The sequence below is a fragment of the Ambystoma mexicanum genome, chromosome 1q, assembly GCF_040938575.1.
Source record: "Ambystoma mexicanum isolate Mex_15411 chromosome 1q, UKY_AmexF1_1, whole genome shotgun sequence".
NCBI classification, from domain to species: domain Eukaryota; kingdom Metazoa; phylum Chordata; class Amphibia; order Caudata; family Ambystomatidae; genus Ambystoma; species Ambystoma mexicanum.
Window position 1 is genome coordinate 660,280,715 of NC_090922.1, and position 17,908 is coordinate 660,298,622.

At 45.6% G+C, this 17,908-nt stretch overlaps 1 protein-coding gene across 7 annotated transcripts in view; it reads right to left on the bottom strand.

Annotated features, from left to right (window-relative positions):
• Positions 1–17,908, bottom strand: part of PRRC2C (proline rich coiled-coil 2C) — a 1,565,218-nt gene that overhangs the window by 1,273,418 nt on the left and 273,892 nt on the right. For all 7 annotated transcript variants that reach the window (XM_069641251.1, XM_069641250.1, XM_069641252.1 and 4 more), the window contains exon 10: positions 11,253–11,445. In XM_069641251.1, coding sequence (XP_069497352.1) covers positions 11,253–11,445 — 193 coding nt within the window. The remainder of the gene's footprint in view (positions 1–11,252; positions 11,446–17,908) is intronic.

The window sequence follows — 17,908 nt, forward strand, 5'->3', positions numbered from 1 at the left end:
CCTGGATCGTCTCGTGGTCGAATCGCCGGTGCCAAGCACCCCGGCGGCCGGATAGCCACGCTTCACCACTACTGCGAATAAAAGGGTAGTAGTACCTTTTAACCGGGAAACTCTGCGGCTGGTTTCTTCCCTGGCAATGCAACGACCTCCAGCTTTATTCCACGTCGAGATCTTCTCTTCCCCTGGACGAAGCACCGATTTGCACCTGCTGCCAGAAACTGCCCCCGCTGGAGCTTTCTCACCATTTCAGGTAGTGTCCCACCTGGTCTCTCATGCAACAGACTGTTCAAGGTGTCCCGTAAATCCTTGACTTTCTATCCTGGGGTGACTTGGGACCTGCTAACTAACTTTTTCTGAACTAATCAAACCCTTTTCGAACTATCTGCAACGACTCTTTAAAGTACTATTCAACTATGATCTTGGACACATTCCGCCTTGCTCTCTCCAAGAGAGTGGGCCTGGCCTTTGACTTTCTTGCTCCTCAGTAGACTGCCTTTTTTTGACTTGCTCTGGTTCTCCTCAAAGTGTTGATATTGTATTCTGCCTTTTTCCCTCCCATTTTTAACTAATTTATTGGAGTGCCATCTTAGGTTAAGCGATCACTTCTGTCTGTAAATGAGTGCTGTTTTAACTAAGACTTGTTCAATAAGTAATCAGGGATGTATATATATTAAAAGTGACTGTGTTTGAACTTGCTTGCCAAATTAGTGTTAGTGTATTTTACAAAGTGTGTTTTTAAATAAATAATTATATACTTTTATACCCAAGATCTGGTCAGCGTTTGCTTGTGCTACTGTATCTTTGTACCCATCTTGTATACTCTATATACTATCTAACTCTTCTTGAGAGAAGTCTGGCAGCTCAGTCACAGCTACCAGGTAAATCTGGGTGGTACAGACTGCTACCAATTGGGTTTACTGCCAACACCTGTAGTCTTAAGCTTTTTGCAGTGGTCCCTAAGGGAACTGCACAGGTTTCTGCCTAACACCCTTAATGTGCCTGACAAAGGCACAGGACTCAACGTAGTCCTGGCAGGGCTCGGGGCTCTGTGGCATGTTCCTCGACATGTGTCTCGGCCGTTCTTTGTGCTTCATGCCTCCTTCGACCTCTCCTTCAGTCTAACTGCCGAAGTAATCTTTGCGATGCTCTCGGTAATGGTCGGACAATCCAGGTGCTCTACCAGCTGAACTGGAGGCTCAGCCGTGGATTTATATGCCACTGGGTGAACCTGGGGCAGAGCAGTGGATTTCGCCGGCACCCAGGCCTTAAGCGGCATCTACGTGCCGTCCTGGAGCACTATGTCCGTGTGTCTTAGTGTTGGCGCCCTTTACTTTGGATTGCCCAGTCGTAGGCCGTGACTGTAGTTGCGGGGAAGGCTGCCGATCAGAGGTTCCTGTCGAAGATTGACGGTTCCGTTGGCACTTTGGTACGCTCCGACAGTGCCGCCAAACCAGATCTCGCTGTTCCTGTGCCTCAGTCGTATGGACAAGAGGGAGGACGTCGGGGGACTCCTGCACTGCACTGGGCCTGGTCAAAAAGCTCGCAACTGACAAACTTCAATTCCGGTGGCTCTAAGTAACGCACACAAGCTGGTATCCCTCTCCCTGGTTATACGGTTTCCTGCAGAACTCTGAGGAAAATGCAACCAGCTCCAAGATAGGTAGCTTACTGTTGAGTTGATTTGAGTTGGTGGGACCAAAGGGACCTGCAGCAGGGCTTGACCGGGCAAACCAACGGTCCAGGATTTGTCTTGTTCAAGCTCGTCTTAGGTTTTTTCGTTCCAGTGGTCGACTCTGCCTTCCAAGCCAAGAGATTCGTCTTTTATTCAGTTCACTCCCATTCATTCCAGCTTAGCTGTCACTCACCCAGCAGGTCGGCTGTCCTTGCCGGAGAGTCAGCCAGCCAATCACCACAGAGTGCATTTGGGTCTCCTAGGAGACTAAGAAAAGGGAGTTTCGGGCACCTACCTCACTTCATGCCCACCCGAGACACTGGCGCCAGAAGCGGTCTTCACTCCTGAAGCCCGCCAAAGGCGAACAAAAGGACAGAACTAGGTTTGACGTGCAGAGACAAACTCTATAGAAGGACCATCCACAAGGAAATGGCGAAAGACGACCAGGACTGGTTTTTAAAGAGGGGGCTCAGACGCCATCTTGAAAAACATAGCTCCAGCGATTTAACGTTACCGAAGCTACGAATAGTTTGCGCTCGGGAACAATCATGGTAGTTCGTTGCAAAACCACTGCCACCAGCCATTCTGAGAGGAAAGGGTAGCATTTCACTGCTACATAGTATCTAGACACAGGGGATACTATGTAACCCCTCCAGCACTCTATTGTAAGAAAGGGTGTGCTGGGTATAGAATTTAAAAGACTAGTAAAGTCAATTTCACTTTACTTACTCTGGGAAACAGTAGTTTTTCCCAGAGAAGGCATTTAAACCTTGAGACAGCCTGAAAGGCTTCCCTGTGCCACTGCACCGAGGGTGCTGTGTGAAACAAATAAAAAGATGATGCCTATGGAGTTTAAACAACTCCAGAACCAAAGAAAAACAGAGGTAAAACATTAAAATACATGAGAGAGCGGGAAAAAGGCTCACAATCTCTCCAGGTAAAAAAAGCAAGTACTAAAAATCCAGCAATTTTGCTGGGGGTCTCTAAGGTGAAGGGAATTACCACATTTTTTGAGAATTCTCCCTAACAAGGATCAGTCTCCTTACACTGCATAATATTTGCAGAGGACATTGTCCTGTTTGACTGATCACACATAGGGATGAAGAGGAAGTGGACCCTCTTTTTTTTGAGTATGCAACCCACAACCATCTTTAGGATAAGACAACCAGTCTATGATGTGATGAGTGGGCAGTAACCCTCGAGGGTGGAATCACTTAGATATCTGGAATATCAAATCACCAGCATGAACTCCAGGGAGAGTAGGAAACTCTTGATAAGGGAGAAATGTTCACCCTTCTTAGCAAAAATGAAGTGTCTACTCCCAATTTTGCTACTTCTCATTCATGACTCTGCTTCAGTATTATCTGTCAAATGTAGAGGCAACATTGCTTTATGGTCTGAACCTCTCCCAGATTGACCTTTGAGAACTCCTTAACTCGGCCCAGGGAAGGCTCCTGAAGAAAACACTAGGGCTGTAACAATCCCGAATTCAGTCATTAGACAGCAATTGAGGTTAATATCACTGGGCGCTAGAGCCAAGTGGAGAATGTTGGCGGAATACGCAAAATTGCTAACTCCGCCACCTATGTCCCTCTACCAGAGTTGGGGCGAAGGCTGAAGCTAGAGAATCCGGGGACAGGGTTGAGGAGAATTCAGAAATGTGCCAATTCCCTTCTACCTTAGAGACCCGCCAGCTCTTTTGCTGGACTTTATGACTATTCATTTTTATCCCGGAGAGAGTGAGAACTTTTTCCCACTCTCTCATGTATTTTGATCCTTTTGGTTTCGGAGTCGGACAAACTAAATAGGCATCATTTTACATTGTGACACACAGCACCTTCAGTGCAGTGGCACAGCGAAGTCTTTCAGATTTCCCAAAGGTTTAAATACCTTGTCTTGGTTAAAGGAACACGTTACTTAACTGTAAATGTTGTTCTCCAGCATGGGTCTGTCAGATTCACATGCTCATGAAAATTCCCCGTCAGGCTGGGAATCCTCAGTAAAGGAAAAAAAACAAGTTTCAGTTTCATTTCTGAACTGTCTTTCTCGTAACAACCAATCACTGAGCTCTGGGTCATACTGCCACCAGCCAATGACTGCCCTCTACCTAAACCCCTCTGGCAGCCATCTTCAGATTTGGTAGCACGTAAAGTGGCAGTAGGACCAAGAGAAGAGCCGCAGAAAGGGGTTGGCGGGAAGGTTCACATGGGAATCCATGCCAGACCCATGCGGAGAACAACAGTTACAGGTAAGTTACTTGTTCCTTCTCCAGCATAGGGTCTGGCATGGACTCCCATGCTCATTGTTAGGGAGAATTCTCATGAATGTGCCAATTCCCTTCACCTTATAAGACCCCAGCAACTTTGCTGGATTTTGAGTTTTTTTTACCTGGAGAGAGCCTTTTTTTCCCCCACTCATGTATTTTGATGTGCGTCTTACTCTTGTGTTCTTTGATTATGGTGTTTTAAGACAACTCCATAGGCATCTTTTCATGTGCGTTACACGGCACCCTCAATGCAGTGACACAGGGAAGCTTTTTAGGCTGTCCCAAGGTTTAAATACCTTCTCTGGGATAAACTACTGTTTCCCAGAGAATGTAAAGTTAATTGACTTAACTAGTCTTTTTAAATTCCTACACTTGGCACACACTACCTCCAATAGAGTGCTGGCGGGGTTACCTAGTATCCCGTATGTCTAGAAACTCCAGTAGCAGTCAAATGCTACCATTTCCTATCGAAATGGCTGGTGGCAGTGGTTTTACAACGAACTACCATGATGTTTCCCGACCGCGAACATAAATCGCGGGAGCCATGTTTTTCAAGATGGCACCTAAGCCTCTTTGTTTAAACAGATCCCAGTCTTTTTTTCGCCATTTCTTTTTGGAAAGGTCCTTCTAGAGTTTGTCTCCGTGTGCCAAACTAGGTTTGGTCCCTTTGTTTCTATTCCTTTGGCGGGCTTCAGGTCTGGGGTGGGCAGGAAGTGAGGGAGGCGCCTGAAACTCCCTGTACTTAGTCTCCTGGGAGACCCAAATGCACTCTGGCACGATTGGCTGGCTGACTGTCGGGCAAGGACAGCCACCCTGATGGGTGAGTGGCAGCTAGGCTGGAATGAATGGTAGAAAACTGAATGAAAGGAGAGCCTCTTGGCTTGGAAGGCAGAGTTGAACACTGGACGAAGGAACCGAAGAAGAGCTTGAAGAGGACAGCTGCTGCAACTCCTGGACAGTGCGTTTGCCCGGTGAAGCCCTACTGCAGGTCTGAATCGCCAAGTTCACATCGACAGAGAAGCCCTGCAAAGGACGACTGAGTTGGTAGCACCAATCAACTCCCAAGTAAGCCACCTGGACACCCATCTCGTAGCTAGTTGAATTTCCTCAAAGTTGCTGCAGGAAACCATAGAGCAAGGGAGAGGAACACCAGATTTTGTGTGTTGCTTGTACGCTGGCTTAAGCTTTTGGAAGATCCTCTGGACTCCCACGAAGCAACACTGACCGAGCCTGAGCCCCCTCAGCAGAGTGCGGGACCCCAGAAGTGAATAAAGTCCACCTTGACAGCAAGGAACTGCGCTTATTGCTATTTGCTGAAACGCAAGGAGCTGAAACGCAAAACAGCCACTGAAAGCAAAGTTTGCATGTTGCAAGTTTTGACGGTGGCAGTACAGGAGTGCCAAGACGTCCTCCCTCTTGTCCCCACTACTGAGGCCCAGGAACAGTGACATCTGCAGGGCTGTACAGGAAAAAGTCTTAAGCTGCATCTTTTTCTTCTTTACTAAGGTAATGTAAAACTAGCCTAAGAGAACTTACCTCTTAATGTGGAAGTGCTTGTAACTTCTGCAACTCACAAGTCTAATCAGCTTGTGGCCCTACATTTGAATCCTTTTTACCAAAGACTCCTAAGAACGTGTGCAAAGACTTTACTCACCTGAAGTGCTGCATCCTATACAAAGGCATTGGCTCATCCTATTGAATTGAATGACTCTTCTCTTGCTATGTGAAAGTATTTTCCCAGCTTATGACTATTTGTATTTCTTGTTTTCTAATGACTTTTGCCCTTTACTTACTTTTTAAAGAGTATTCTGTATGCCTAACAGTAAGGTATTAATGTCCCTAGCAACCTTGTTACTGAAGTCACCTGTGGGTCATGGTTGCATCTGCGGGCCATCCGAAAAGGGCCTTGTCTGATTCAGAAACTCAGTGTACAGTATTGAAGTATATTTGTGTTACTATTCTATTGCTCCCTTCTGAAGAAGGCTTTATAACAACTGACTGCTAAATAATCAATTGTTTATGCAAGAAACCTTGAGTTTAAGTTTATTTGAATACCCGTCACCGTGAATCTGTGTAACTCCACTACAGCTCACATTTCCCCTCTTCAGATAGGCCTGGCTGCTCAACACGCTATCAAAACTGTAGTACAAGCTTATACCAAAGGATGGGTTGCCTATACCTGTAGTCCTAGTTGTTTGTAGTGTTCCCAGAGGGTGCTGCATACAAACTTTGCCTAAGACCAGCCACTTCGTGAAAACCCTTGGTGCCGACTTCAATCCGAAGGGAAGAAACATGCGGTGTCCCTTGTGGATGGGGATGTGAAAGTAGGCATCCTCCAAGTCCAGCAACGATGGGAAATCCCCCTCTTCTAGTTGTCCTAGAACGTTTTGAAGAGTCACAATCCGGAACTTTATGTACTTGTTCAGACAGAGGTCTAGGATGTGCCTCCAGCGGCCGGTCGTCTTTTTGACGAAGAACTAACGAGAGTGCACTCCAAAGCCTCTTTGGGGAAAGCTCTATCGCGCCCCTTTCTTAGCATGGACCGCACCACCAGCAGCAGCTGAAGGATGTGGTTTTCCTGCAGGGCCTCTGGTGGTATTCGGAACACTTGAATTGAAATTCAAGGGTGTGTCCTTGAGCGAGAGCGTCCAGCACCCAACGGTCGGCGTAGATGGTCTTCCACATGCTGACGAAGTGTGCCCGGGTGGGGGACCGACGACACGGCCGGTTTAATCCTGTTTGGACGTCGAAGCTGCCTTGGGTACCCTGGCGATGACGTCCTCCACCGAAGGCCTTGGAACGGCCCCTGTTCTCCTGGGTCGACGAGCGGGAGGGATGACGGTAAGATGAGCCACCTCCACTGAAACTTTTGGAGGATTGTTGGGATTTGCCACCTGAGGTCTGAAAGGACGGCCTCCGCTGTTGAAGCATGTCCAGGGCACGAGCCATCTGTGTCCACCTTGATGGCCTGAAGAGGCTCATCCAAGGCCTTCCTGAACAAATTGTCGAAGGTCATGTCCAACACCCTCGACTGAACGTCCGGACGAAAATTGGTGGCCCTCAGCCAGCCCCGCCGACGAAGGCAAATGCTGTTGCCCATTTGGCGGAACCCTGTCCATGGCCACCGTGATGGCGTGATCCAACGCACCGCGCCTTGCTGCAGGATCTCCAATGCTTCAGACCTCGTCGTCGGGAAGGAAGTCCAGGAGGGGAGCGATCTTGAACCACAGCTCACGGTCGTAACGCGCTACAATGGCGAGCGCGTTGGCAGCCTTGATGGTTGTTGCCGCTGTTGTGATAACTCATCGCCCCATGGCATCCAAACTCTTCCCCCTCACTGTCCGGGAGAGTGGAAGCAGTCAAAGAGGAAGAACCCGAAGACCTCTTCTTGGCTGCTGCCGAAACCACGAAGTCTTGTGACGGTTGGGTCCGCAAGCATTTGGGTGCAGAGTCCGGCACGTACGTACGTCCGTCCGGCACGTACGTCCGGCACGTACGTACGTACGTACGTACGTCCGTCCGGCACGTACGTACGTACGTACGTACGTACGTACGTACGTACGTACGTACGTACGTACGTACGTCCGGCACGTACGTACGTCCGGCACGTACGTACGTACGTACGTACGTCCGTCCGGCACGTACGTACGTACGTCCGGCACGTACGTCCGGCACGTACGTACGTACGTACGTACGTACGTCCGGCACGTACGTACGTCCGGCACGTACGTACGTCCGGCACGTACGTACGTCCGGCACGTACGTACGTACGTACTTTTTCCTCATAAGGGTCCGTCTTCGCTGGGGCAGTGGAAGGGTTCTTCAGGAGGGCCAACCTCTCGTCCCAGATGTCATCCATGTGTGGGACCGACACGACGGTGTTCCTCTTGGACTCAGGACGCTGGTATATGAAACCTTTCTTCTCCTCAGGAACAAGCTGGAAAAGCTCCAAAGCCCTGGAGATCAGGTGACGAGGATGTACTACACAGGCTGGTAGTGTGGACAAGTAGCCAGGCTTACCTCAAGACAGGTCAATGTGAGCTGTAGGGGAGTTGCACAGAGGTTCACATTGACAAATATTCAAGCAGACACTTACACACATGGTTACTTGATAAAACAATTATTAATTTATTGACCAGTCATTTAATATAAGCCTTCTTCAGAAGGGAGCACTGTAAAACACCACACAAATAAAACATCTTAGTTCAGAATCAGCAAATACCCATTTGAGATGGCATACAGCAGACACCTATACCGGCGGGTGACTTCAATTGCTAAGGTGTTGTTGACATTAATGTATTACTGTTGGCATTCAGAATTAGTTAAGAGCAAGTCAAAGGGAACAGTTATTAGAGCAAATAAGATACCACAAATGTTTCTTAAGCAGGCAAATACTTTCAGATCCCCCAATAAGAGTCATTAAGGTAAAACAGGCTAAGCCAAAGTCAATAGGCAAGAGTCTATATGAGCTGAAGCACTTCTTTGAAGATGGGTACAAAAGTCTTTGCACAATGTTTCAGAAGTCTTTGAAGAAACACAAATCAATGTAGGGCCACAAGATGTTAGACTTGTGAGTAGTAGACGATGCAAGCAACTACAGCAAGAGATGAGTTATCTTAAGACTTTGTACAGTCCCTTTAAAATGAAGAAAAGATGCAGCAGAGGACTCTTGCTCCTGTGGAGCTCTGCAGACCTCACTGTTCCTGGGCCTCAGTCGTGGGGACAAGAGGGAGGACGTCGGGGCCACTTTCCGTGGCTGTTCAGTGTTTCAGCTACTTGCGTCTACTGCAAATAGCAACACTGCGGTTCCTGGCTGTCGAGATGGACTTTCCTTGCTTCTGGGGTCCCACCTTCCAAGCCAAAAGACTTGCCCGTTATACAGTTCTCTCCCTTTGAGTCCAGCCTAGCTGTCACTCAAGCAGCAGGATGGCTGTCCTTGCCGGACAGTCAGCCAGCCAATCATCGCAGAGTGCTTTTGGGTCTCCTAGGAGAATAAGCACAGGGAGTTTCGGGCACCTCCCTCACTTCCTGCCTACCCCAGACACCCTGGAGCCAGGAGGCAGGCTTCACTCGTAAATCCCACCAAAGGCAAAAACAAACAAAGGGACCAAACCTGGTTTGGTGCTCAGAGTAAATCTCAAGAAGGACCTGTCCACAAAGAAATGGTGAAAACACAGGGGCCATTTCGACGTTTTACTGCAGCTGCGAACGCAGCCCGCGATAAATGCACACAACGGTAGTAAAAACGAAACCACTGCCACCAGCCTTTCAGTGAGGAAAGGGTAACAAAAATGTTAACCGAGAAGCTAGAGAAAGGGACCCATCCAGCACCCTATTTGTAAGAGTGTGTGTTGGGTCTAGAAAGCTACAAATGTAAGTAAAGTCAATTTCACTTTACTGCTCTGGGAAAAAGTCATTTATCCCAGAGAAGGTATTCAAACCTTGGACAATCTAAGACTTCCCTGTGTCACTGCACTAAAGGCGCTGTGCGACACACTGTAAAATATTATGCATATGGAGTTTGTCAGACTCCACAACCAAAAGAAAAAAAAGTACAAACAAAAAAAATCACGTTAAAATACACAAGTAGGAAAAAGGCTCTCACTATCTCCAGGTTAAAAAAATCAAGTCCTCAAAATCGAGCAAAGTTGCTGGGGGTCTCTAAGGTAGAGGGAATTGGCCCATTTCTGAGAACTCACCTTAACAGAGCCCGTCGCAACAGAGCTCCCGGTGACAATGTACTTGTGATTCTTGGCCTTTTGTTGGGTCCCTGTGGGAGGAGCGCCCTCAAAGTTCTTAGAAGACCGCTCAGTATTCTTGGTAGCAGGGAAAGCATGCTGCTGGGACCCACACAGAGCAGGGGCCATGGCCTGTAGCCACTCCTTGAGCCGCTGATGCCGATCCTTCCACGTGTGGGGCACCATCTCCTGACAAAACGCACAGTCGTCCTCCACGTGCATTGGGTTCGGGTACAGGCAGTAGAGGCACTTGGAATGCCGGTCATCCGAGAAGACATTCCGCAAGCCGCAGTCCAAATAAATCTCGAAAAGGGGAGCCTAATCCTTTTTCACCAACTTGTCCACGCGGCGTAGGCCTTGAAGAAACTTCTGGAATTCCCCATGAAGAAATTAGATGAAAATTCACCCTTGAGGGGTGCTGAAGAATCCAAAAACGGATCCTCGTTAATCGGAAGGAAGACAGAGCACAAGGCTCGATTGACCGGAAAAATAGAGTAAACTCTTTGAAAAATGAAAAACGCAGTAACAGCTAGAGAGCCAAGCACAAGGACTCCCAACACTTGTACGTGCAGTAGAAATCTGAAGATGGCTGCCAGAGGAGGGCTTAGGTAGAGGGCAGACAATGGATGGGGCAGTATGACCAAGAGCTCAGTGATAGGTTGTTAGGAAAAAGACAGTTCAGAAATTAAACTGATTTTTTTCTTTACCGAGGATTCCCAGCCTGACAGGGAATATTCATGAGCTTGTGAATCCATGCCAGACCCCATGCTGAGGAATGATGCTTACTGAAGGAACAAGTAGACATGAAAGATAAAACAGTGGAGGAAGTGTTCATGAAACGCTGTGAAATGGTTTGAGTAACAGCAATGGTTTGTCAAATCTTTTAAAAGGTGCATTCAGAACCATGCGCTGCATTAAGATTCTGCATCAACCAAGATGTCAGTAGCACCTTTGCAGTGTATCTAAGGAAGCTGAGAACGCCATACATTTAAGCAGTTGTTAGGTTTATACTTTATCAAGAGAGTTTAATTATAAGGAGGGAGATGTGATGTGTATTTCTTGTAATCTAAATAAACGTTCTAGGTCGTACTGTGTAGAATGTATTGCGTCACTTGAGAAGGTTATAGGAAAGGGGGTTCTATGTCTTTTGAAAGCAGACACTGCCCTGAAGTACAAAAACACTCAAGATCAGCTCAATCTTACCTCCAATGCACTCTTTACAAGTACTCTTTAACAACCTTGGATTATACATTTATTTCAATGTTGATTACCTTTGTTATCTTTACTAAGACAAGCCATCATTGAGTTATAAAAAGCGGCCTAAAACGTAGCATTTGGCTCAACATAAACTGCACAAATACCATTATGTTATTTTTTTGTAATTTATTTTTTATTTTTTTTTGCAAATGCCATTTATTTACAAGCCAGTCACAGATCACAAAACAGTACAATGTGTAAGTGTTTACAGAATAGACAATGGGGTCTTAAGAGAGTCAACATGAATATTCCTACTGGACAATCCAAATGGTTTTCAGGAAGTTCATTGCACATCTTATTTCTGAAAAGCATGACAAACCTGATTCTGTTGTGGGAGGCTTCTAGCAAGGGGCCCTTTCACAACCGGGGGTTGGGAAGCTGCTTGAGAAGATGGAATATCACCCCATTTCCTCGGGGCAGGGCGCTCATCTGCTTCCTTCTTGCCTTCGCTTATGTCCAGACCTTTTGAGTGTGCATTCTCCATTTTGGTGAAATTCCCATCCTCCTCATGGCTAGGAGACAAATATTTGATTATATAGGATTTGTAAAACATACCTCTGCCATTTATTATGAAAGCATTGTCACTAATTAGGAGCAAATATTCACAGATTGCAAAACAGGAACATAGTTGAAATTCTTGAACCCCGGCAGCACATTGAAGTGAGGCATCGGAATGGCTGAGAGAACACTTTCATTAGGATTATGCCTGAATAGATAGAACACAGGTTGATCCTAGACAGTTAAAACTGATTTTCAGAACAAGCAGTATGAGAAGTTACTGAGAGGTCAACATACTCAGTGGACATTGTTAAAATGGTTCAAGAATCTGGCCTGGTGGACAGATTTTAGGAGGCCACCCTAGTTATGAACAGGGCTCTCACAGGTTAACCAAAACCCAACCAATGTACAGCGGAAAGCAGTCAAGGATTAGTCTCGGGATAGTCTTGCCCTCAATGAGTCCACAAAGTATGGCACACAATTCAAATTAGACAGTTTCTAAACTAGTCCTTTATTTTAGGCCTTATGAACACATTGGAAATTATTAATCTAGCAGGTAGTATCATCACACAATACAAATATACAGATTAACGAGAGAGAGAGCGAGCGACCTTTTTCCCACTCTCTCATGTACTTTTTCTGTGATTCAACAGTTTCTTTTTGGTTTTGGAGTCTGACAAACTCCATAGGCATCATCTTTATATTGGGACACACAGCACCTTCAGTGTGTTAGGCAAAGTCTGTATGCAGTACCCTTTGGGACCACTACAAACAACTGACTACATGTATAGGCAACCCAACCTTTGATATAAGATTGTACTACACAGATTTGGTAGCGTGTTGAGCAGCCAGGCTCATCTCAAGAGGGGTAAATGTGAGCTGTAGTGGAGTTACAAAGATTCACAGTTACAGGTATTCAAATAAACTTACACTCAAGGTTTCTTGCATAAATTATTAATTTATCAGTCCGTTATACAGCCTTCTTCATAAGGGAGCAATAGAATAGTGACATACATACACTTCAATACTGTACACTGAGTTTCTAAATCAGTCAAAGACCTTTTGGGATGGCCCACAGACAACCTACACACACAGGTGACTTCAATAACTAGGGCGCTGGGGACATTAATATCTTCATGTTGGCATTTATAATACAAGTTCGCAAAAGTTATTAGAACAAGAGACCAAATATTCTTAAGCAGGCAGGTACTTTTAGATTTTCCTAGAAGAGTCATTCAGTTCAATAGGCTAAGCCAAAGTCAATGGCCAAAAGTCTTGTATAGGAGGAAGCACTTCTGGTAAGTAAATGGAAAGGTATTTGCACAAGTTCTTAGGAGTCTTTGATGAAAAGAAGAATCAAATGTAGGGCCACAAGCCCATTCGAAGTGGCAAGCACTCTACAGTAAAAGGTAATTTCAGACTTTTCATAGTACCTTAGAAATGAAGAAAAAGATGCAGCTGATGACTTCTGTTCCTGTGCAGCTCTGAAGATCTCGCTGTTCTTGGGCCTCAGTTGTGGTGACAAGAGGGAGGATGTTGGGGGACTCCTGCAATGCACTGGGACGGTCAAAACGTGCAATCGGCAAGCTTCACTTTCAGTGGCTGTTCAGAATTTCAGCTCGAGTCTACCGCAAATAGCAACACTGCGGTTTCTGGCTATCGAGATGGACTTTCCTTTGTTCTGAGGTCATGCACTCTGTTGAGGGGGCTCCAGCTTGGTCAGTCCTGCTTCTTGTGAGTCCAGAGGATCTTCCAAAAGCTCTAAGCCAGCTTAAAAGCAACGCACACAAGCTGGTGTTCCTCTCCCTGGCTATACGGTTTCCAGCAGCAACTCTAGAAATTCAACAAGCTCCGAGAAGGATGTCCAGGGGACTTACTTTGGAGTAGATTGGTCCCACCAACTCAAGGGGAGAAGTCTTCCTTTTGAATTTGGAGTTTCAGCTGGCATCCTCTTCAAGCTCTTCTTCGGTGCCTTCGTCCAGTGGTCGACTGCCTTCCAAACCAAAAGCCTCGCCTTTTATTCATTTCTCTCCTATTCATTCCTATTCATTCTAGCCAAGCTGTCAGTCACCCAGCAGGGTGGTTGTTTTTTTTTTAATGTATTTATAACCCACACACAACTAACCAAATCGCATCCTGGCGCAGGTGGTGATATTTCATGGTAAGGAAGCATAATTGTACTGAGAAAAGATAAAATAGAAGTTAGAACACAGCTGGATAGTCAGACTTACTTAAATAGATAAGTCTTTAAGCCTGCTCTGAATTCCGACAGGGAAATTGCCTGTCTCAGGCTCAACGGAAGACTGTACCATAGTCGTGGTCCAGCCACTGAGAAGCATCCATCACCTCATGAGCTATAATTTGTCCTCGGAATGACGAGACAGAATTGGTCAAATCTAAGAGCTCTGGTTGGTTGGTAGCTCTTGATGTATTGAAGTAGGGCGGTGCCAGCCCATTCAGGCATTTTTAAACCAAACGCCATATTTTAAATTTGATCCGATCATCCACTAATAACCAGTGCAGTGATCGGCGGAGACCAGAAGTGTGGGTGTTTTTGGTTGCACCAAAGACCAGTCTTACACCTGCATTTTGAGCCTTTTGAAGGCAGTGGATCTGATTGGCTGCATCTCCAGTCAGAAGTCCATTGCAGTAGTCTAGATTGGAGTTAACCAAAAGCCCCAACTACCACAGCACGATCAGTAGTAGGTACATAGGATAATGCTTGACGTAAGAGGCGGATGTTATAGAAAACGGATTGAACTTTGGCAGAGACCTGGGCATTACAACCCAGGTCACTCTGCCAAATACAACCAAGATTATATATTTTAGAATACTTGAGGCTGGTACCCAGAAATGGGGTGGGGAGGACATTTATTTCCTACCAGGAGATGCCTAGGCCCAAACAGGATCACCGGTTTTTTTGGGGTTGAGCTGCAAACAGCTATTTTCCATCCAGGTACCAATTTCTGGTAATCACTTACTTACCAAGGCAAGGTCTTCCTCCACATCGTCAACTCTGATATAGAGCTGGGTGTCAGCATACAAGTGAAATCAGATATTTCTCGAGGATATTCATAAGGGCCTGGAGATAAATGTTAAAAAGGGGTGGTGAAAGTGCTGATCCCTGTGGTACCCCTTAGCACTGGAGAAGAATATCAGAAAGAAATCCACCAACCTTGACACGTTGTTACCGGCCAGTAAGAAACGATGTGAACCATTGTAGCGCACAGGGGTCCACCTTCACCAGGTTTTGCATACGATCCAACGAAATGCCATGGTCCACCGTATCAAATGCAGCCGACAGATCAAGCATTACAAGCAGGGAGAGTTAATCTGCATGCCCAGCCTGCAACATCCCATCCCAAAATGCCATCAATGCAGTCTCTCTTCCATGTAAGGGATGAAAGTCTGATTGTAGACGGTGAATGAGGCCCTGTTCCTCAACGCGATCCTGCAGTTGTTCAGTAACTACTTTTCACAAACAGTTTACCTGGCTAGGGGAGCCCCGCTATTGGGCGATAGTCATTATAACCCTCGGGGTCCAAACTGACTTAAAAGTTGTGAAACCGAGACTTTCAAAGCATCAGGGACAAGCCCTTGTGTAAGTGGTAAGTTAAACTTAATCATAAAGGGCCCCGAGTTCCAATGCAAGGCGCTTAGCGACCAGGGCAGGGATTGGAAAATAAAGATAAGTGGGTTTCAGGTCAGACAGAAGGACAGTAATATCTTACTCTGAAACTTGCTTTAAACTAACCTGGACTATATCAATTGGCATCATGTGTGGATCGTTGGGTTTTTCATTGACTAGGCTCAAGGCCTCTGCTCGGAAGACTAGGTCTAAACTTCTATTCCGCATATGGTCTTCAATTTTCACAATTTTATCTCTAAAAAAGTTATTTAGGCCATTGGCATGAAACATAGGAGGCTTTCACTGGTGCATATTTGTTGGGGTTAACAAATTCAGCAATTGTCTTGAATAATTGATGACTATTCAATGCTACCGTGATTTTATTTGATAGGAATTATGTGTCAGTGAACACCGTTTTTTTATAATTAGTCAAGGCTTTGCTTGCTGCCAGCGAGTGTGCAATGAACTTAATGCGAAACCATTGATGTTCATAGAATGTGTTCTTTTTTCAGTTCAAGATCATCTCTGGTAAACCATGGTTTTGGAGGGCTTTTTAACAGCAATATTTTTTAAAGGAGCAGATTTGGTACAAATATTGCTCTTGATTTGAGTTCCTTCTTGAAATAGAGCATCACAGTTATTTAGCAAAGTACACTTGCCCAGTGCTGTGCTCAGCTCTATCCCGGGTATAATATCCAAGTCTTTTTTCTTTTGCATACATCTGGCAGCAGCCAGGGCTTGGGTGGAGTCCTCGTGGTATTCCATTTTAATATAGAACACATTAAGGTAATGGTCGCTCCAGTGAATAGGGAAGTTATCACCCAGGCTGATCCCTTTCCTCTTGCCAGTACTAGATCGAGACAATGGCCCCATTATAGGCGATGAAGTGTAAGTTAATGTTACAACCTCGTATTGGGCTAGAATTTCATGTAGTTGCTTTGAATATGATTTTGTAACATCCTCTAGCCAGATATTAAAATAACTAATGCTCAACAGTTCCTTGTATTTACTGCCTGTTGAAATAAGGAAGTTGTCCAGGCACTCCAGGAATAACACTGCTGACCCAGGGGGCCTATTTACCAAAATAATAAGAACTGAAAACTGTGGGGGATAGGGAAAAAGGCATAGAACCAATCTGAGACATTATCCCAATGTAGGGTTTTTAAATAGTCAAATTTCAAATTTGAGCGATAGACAATGGCTATACCTCCACCAACTTTATTTATCCTATTAATATATTGGATAGTATAACCTTCTGGTTTGAATAAAAGCAAGGGACAAAAACCAGGAATTTACAATATATCTAGCAGAGAGTGCTTACACCAAAAGGAGGAAAAATAAATGACAAAATTGGGCAGCATACCCCGCTGACCGCCCCGGCTGAACAGGCCAAACAGGCTTTGCGTCAGCAGTAAATGCACACAACGGTAGTTAAAAGTAAACCAATGCCACCAGCCATTCATCGAGGAAAAGGTAACTAAATTGTTACATGAGAAGCTAGACAAAGGGGATACTAAGTAACCCATCCAGCACCCTATTGTAAGATGGTGTGTGCTGGGTCTAGAAAGTTACACGTGTAGGCAAAGTCAATTTCACTTCACTGCTATTGGAAACAGTAGTTAATCCAAGAGAAAGTTTTTAAACCTTGGGAGATCTAAAAGACTCCCCTGTGTCACTGCACTGAAGGTGCTGTGTGAAACAATGTATAAACAATGCCTATGGAGTTTGTCAGACTCCACAACCAAAAGAAACACCGAAAACACAGAATTAAAAGTACAAAGTCCCAAAGTTCAGCAAAAGAGCTGGGGATCTTGAAGGTGCGAGGAATTTAGCACTAAACTGAAACTTCTCCCTAACATCTTTCTTAGTGATTTAATTCTTTCCAAGTAATACATGACTGGCTTGCGCACATCTATTGTGTGTAGGCTTCTTTCCGCAAAGTTAATGGGGTTCTGGAAGAAAGTCAGCAGTTCTATAGACTGGTTCACATGGAACTTGGAAATAAATGTGGGCGCAAATCGAGGATAAGTGCGCAGGACCACCTCTGAACTGTAACAAAAGGGTCTAGAAATGAAAGGGCCTGTAGTTCACTGACTCTTATTGAAGTGACTGTCACTAGGAAGGTGGTCTTGTATGTAAGAACTACGAGACTTGCTTTATTCATAGGCTCAAAAGGAGACACCATAAGTCTAGTTAATACCACATTTAGGTCCCATCCAGGCACCGGGTTAGAAATGGGGGGATGAATCCTCTTAACCCCTTCCATGAATGCCTTAATAACTTATCTTACAAAGCGACACATTTTGTTGGGACATATAGTGTAGGCTGAGAGCGCAGCTAAGTGAACCTTCAGGGAGTTCAGGCCTGAGCCTAGTAAGTGAGTCAGGTACAACACAATATGGGTAGGTGAGCAGTCAATGGTATTGCTGCTCTTAGAATTGCACCAGATGACGAATCGCTTCCATTTGCTGGAGTAGCAATGTCAGGTGTTAGGTTTTCTTGCTTCCCCAAGTATGTCCGTGCATCTCTGAGGAAGTTGTAGGTGCCCAAACTCTAAGACTTTAGGAGCCAGGCCGTTAAGTTCAGAGTTTGCGGGCATGGCTGAAGTGTTTGCCTTGCCCATATAGCATGCTATCGCAGGAAAGGGGGGGGAGAAGGCGAGAGACATCTCCACATCAGATGGGAGAACCAGGGTTGGAGAGTCAACATCGGGGCCACCAATATCATGGTGACTGGTTCATCTTGTGCACAAACTTGTTGAGTAGGGGAGTCGTGGGGGGGTGGGGCGAGCATAAACAAATTTCTCTGACCATGTTATACAGAGATCGCTCCTTGGATCGGTTCTGAGG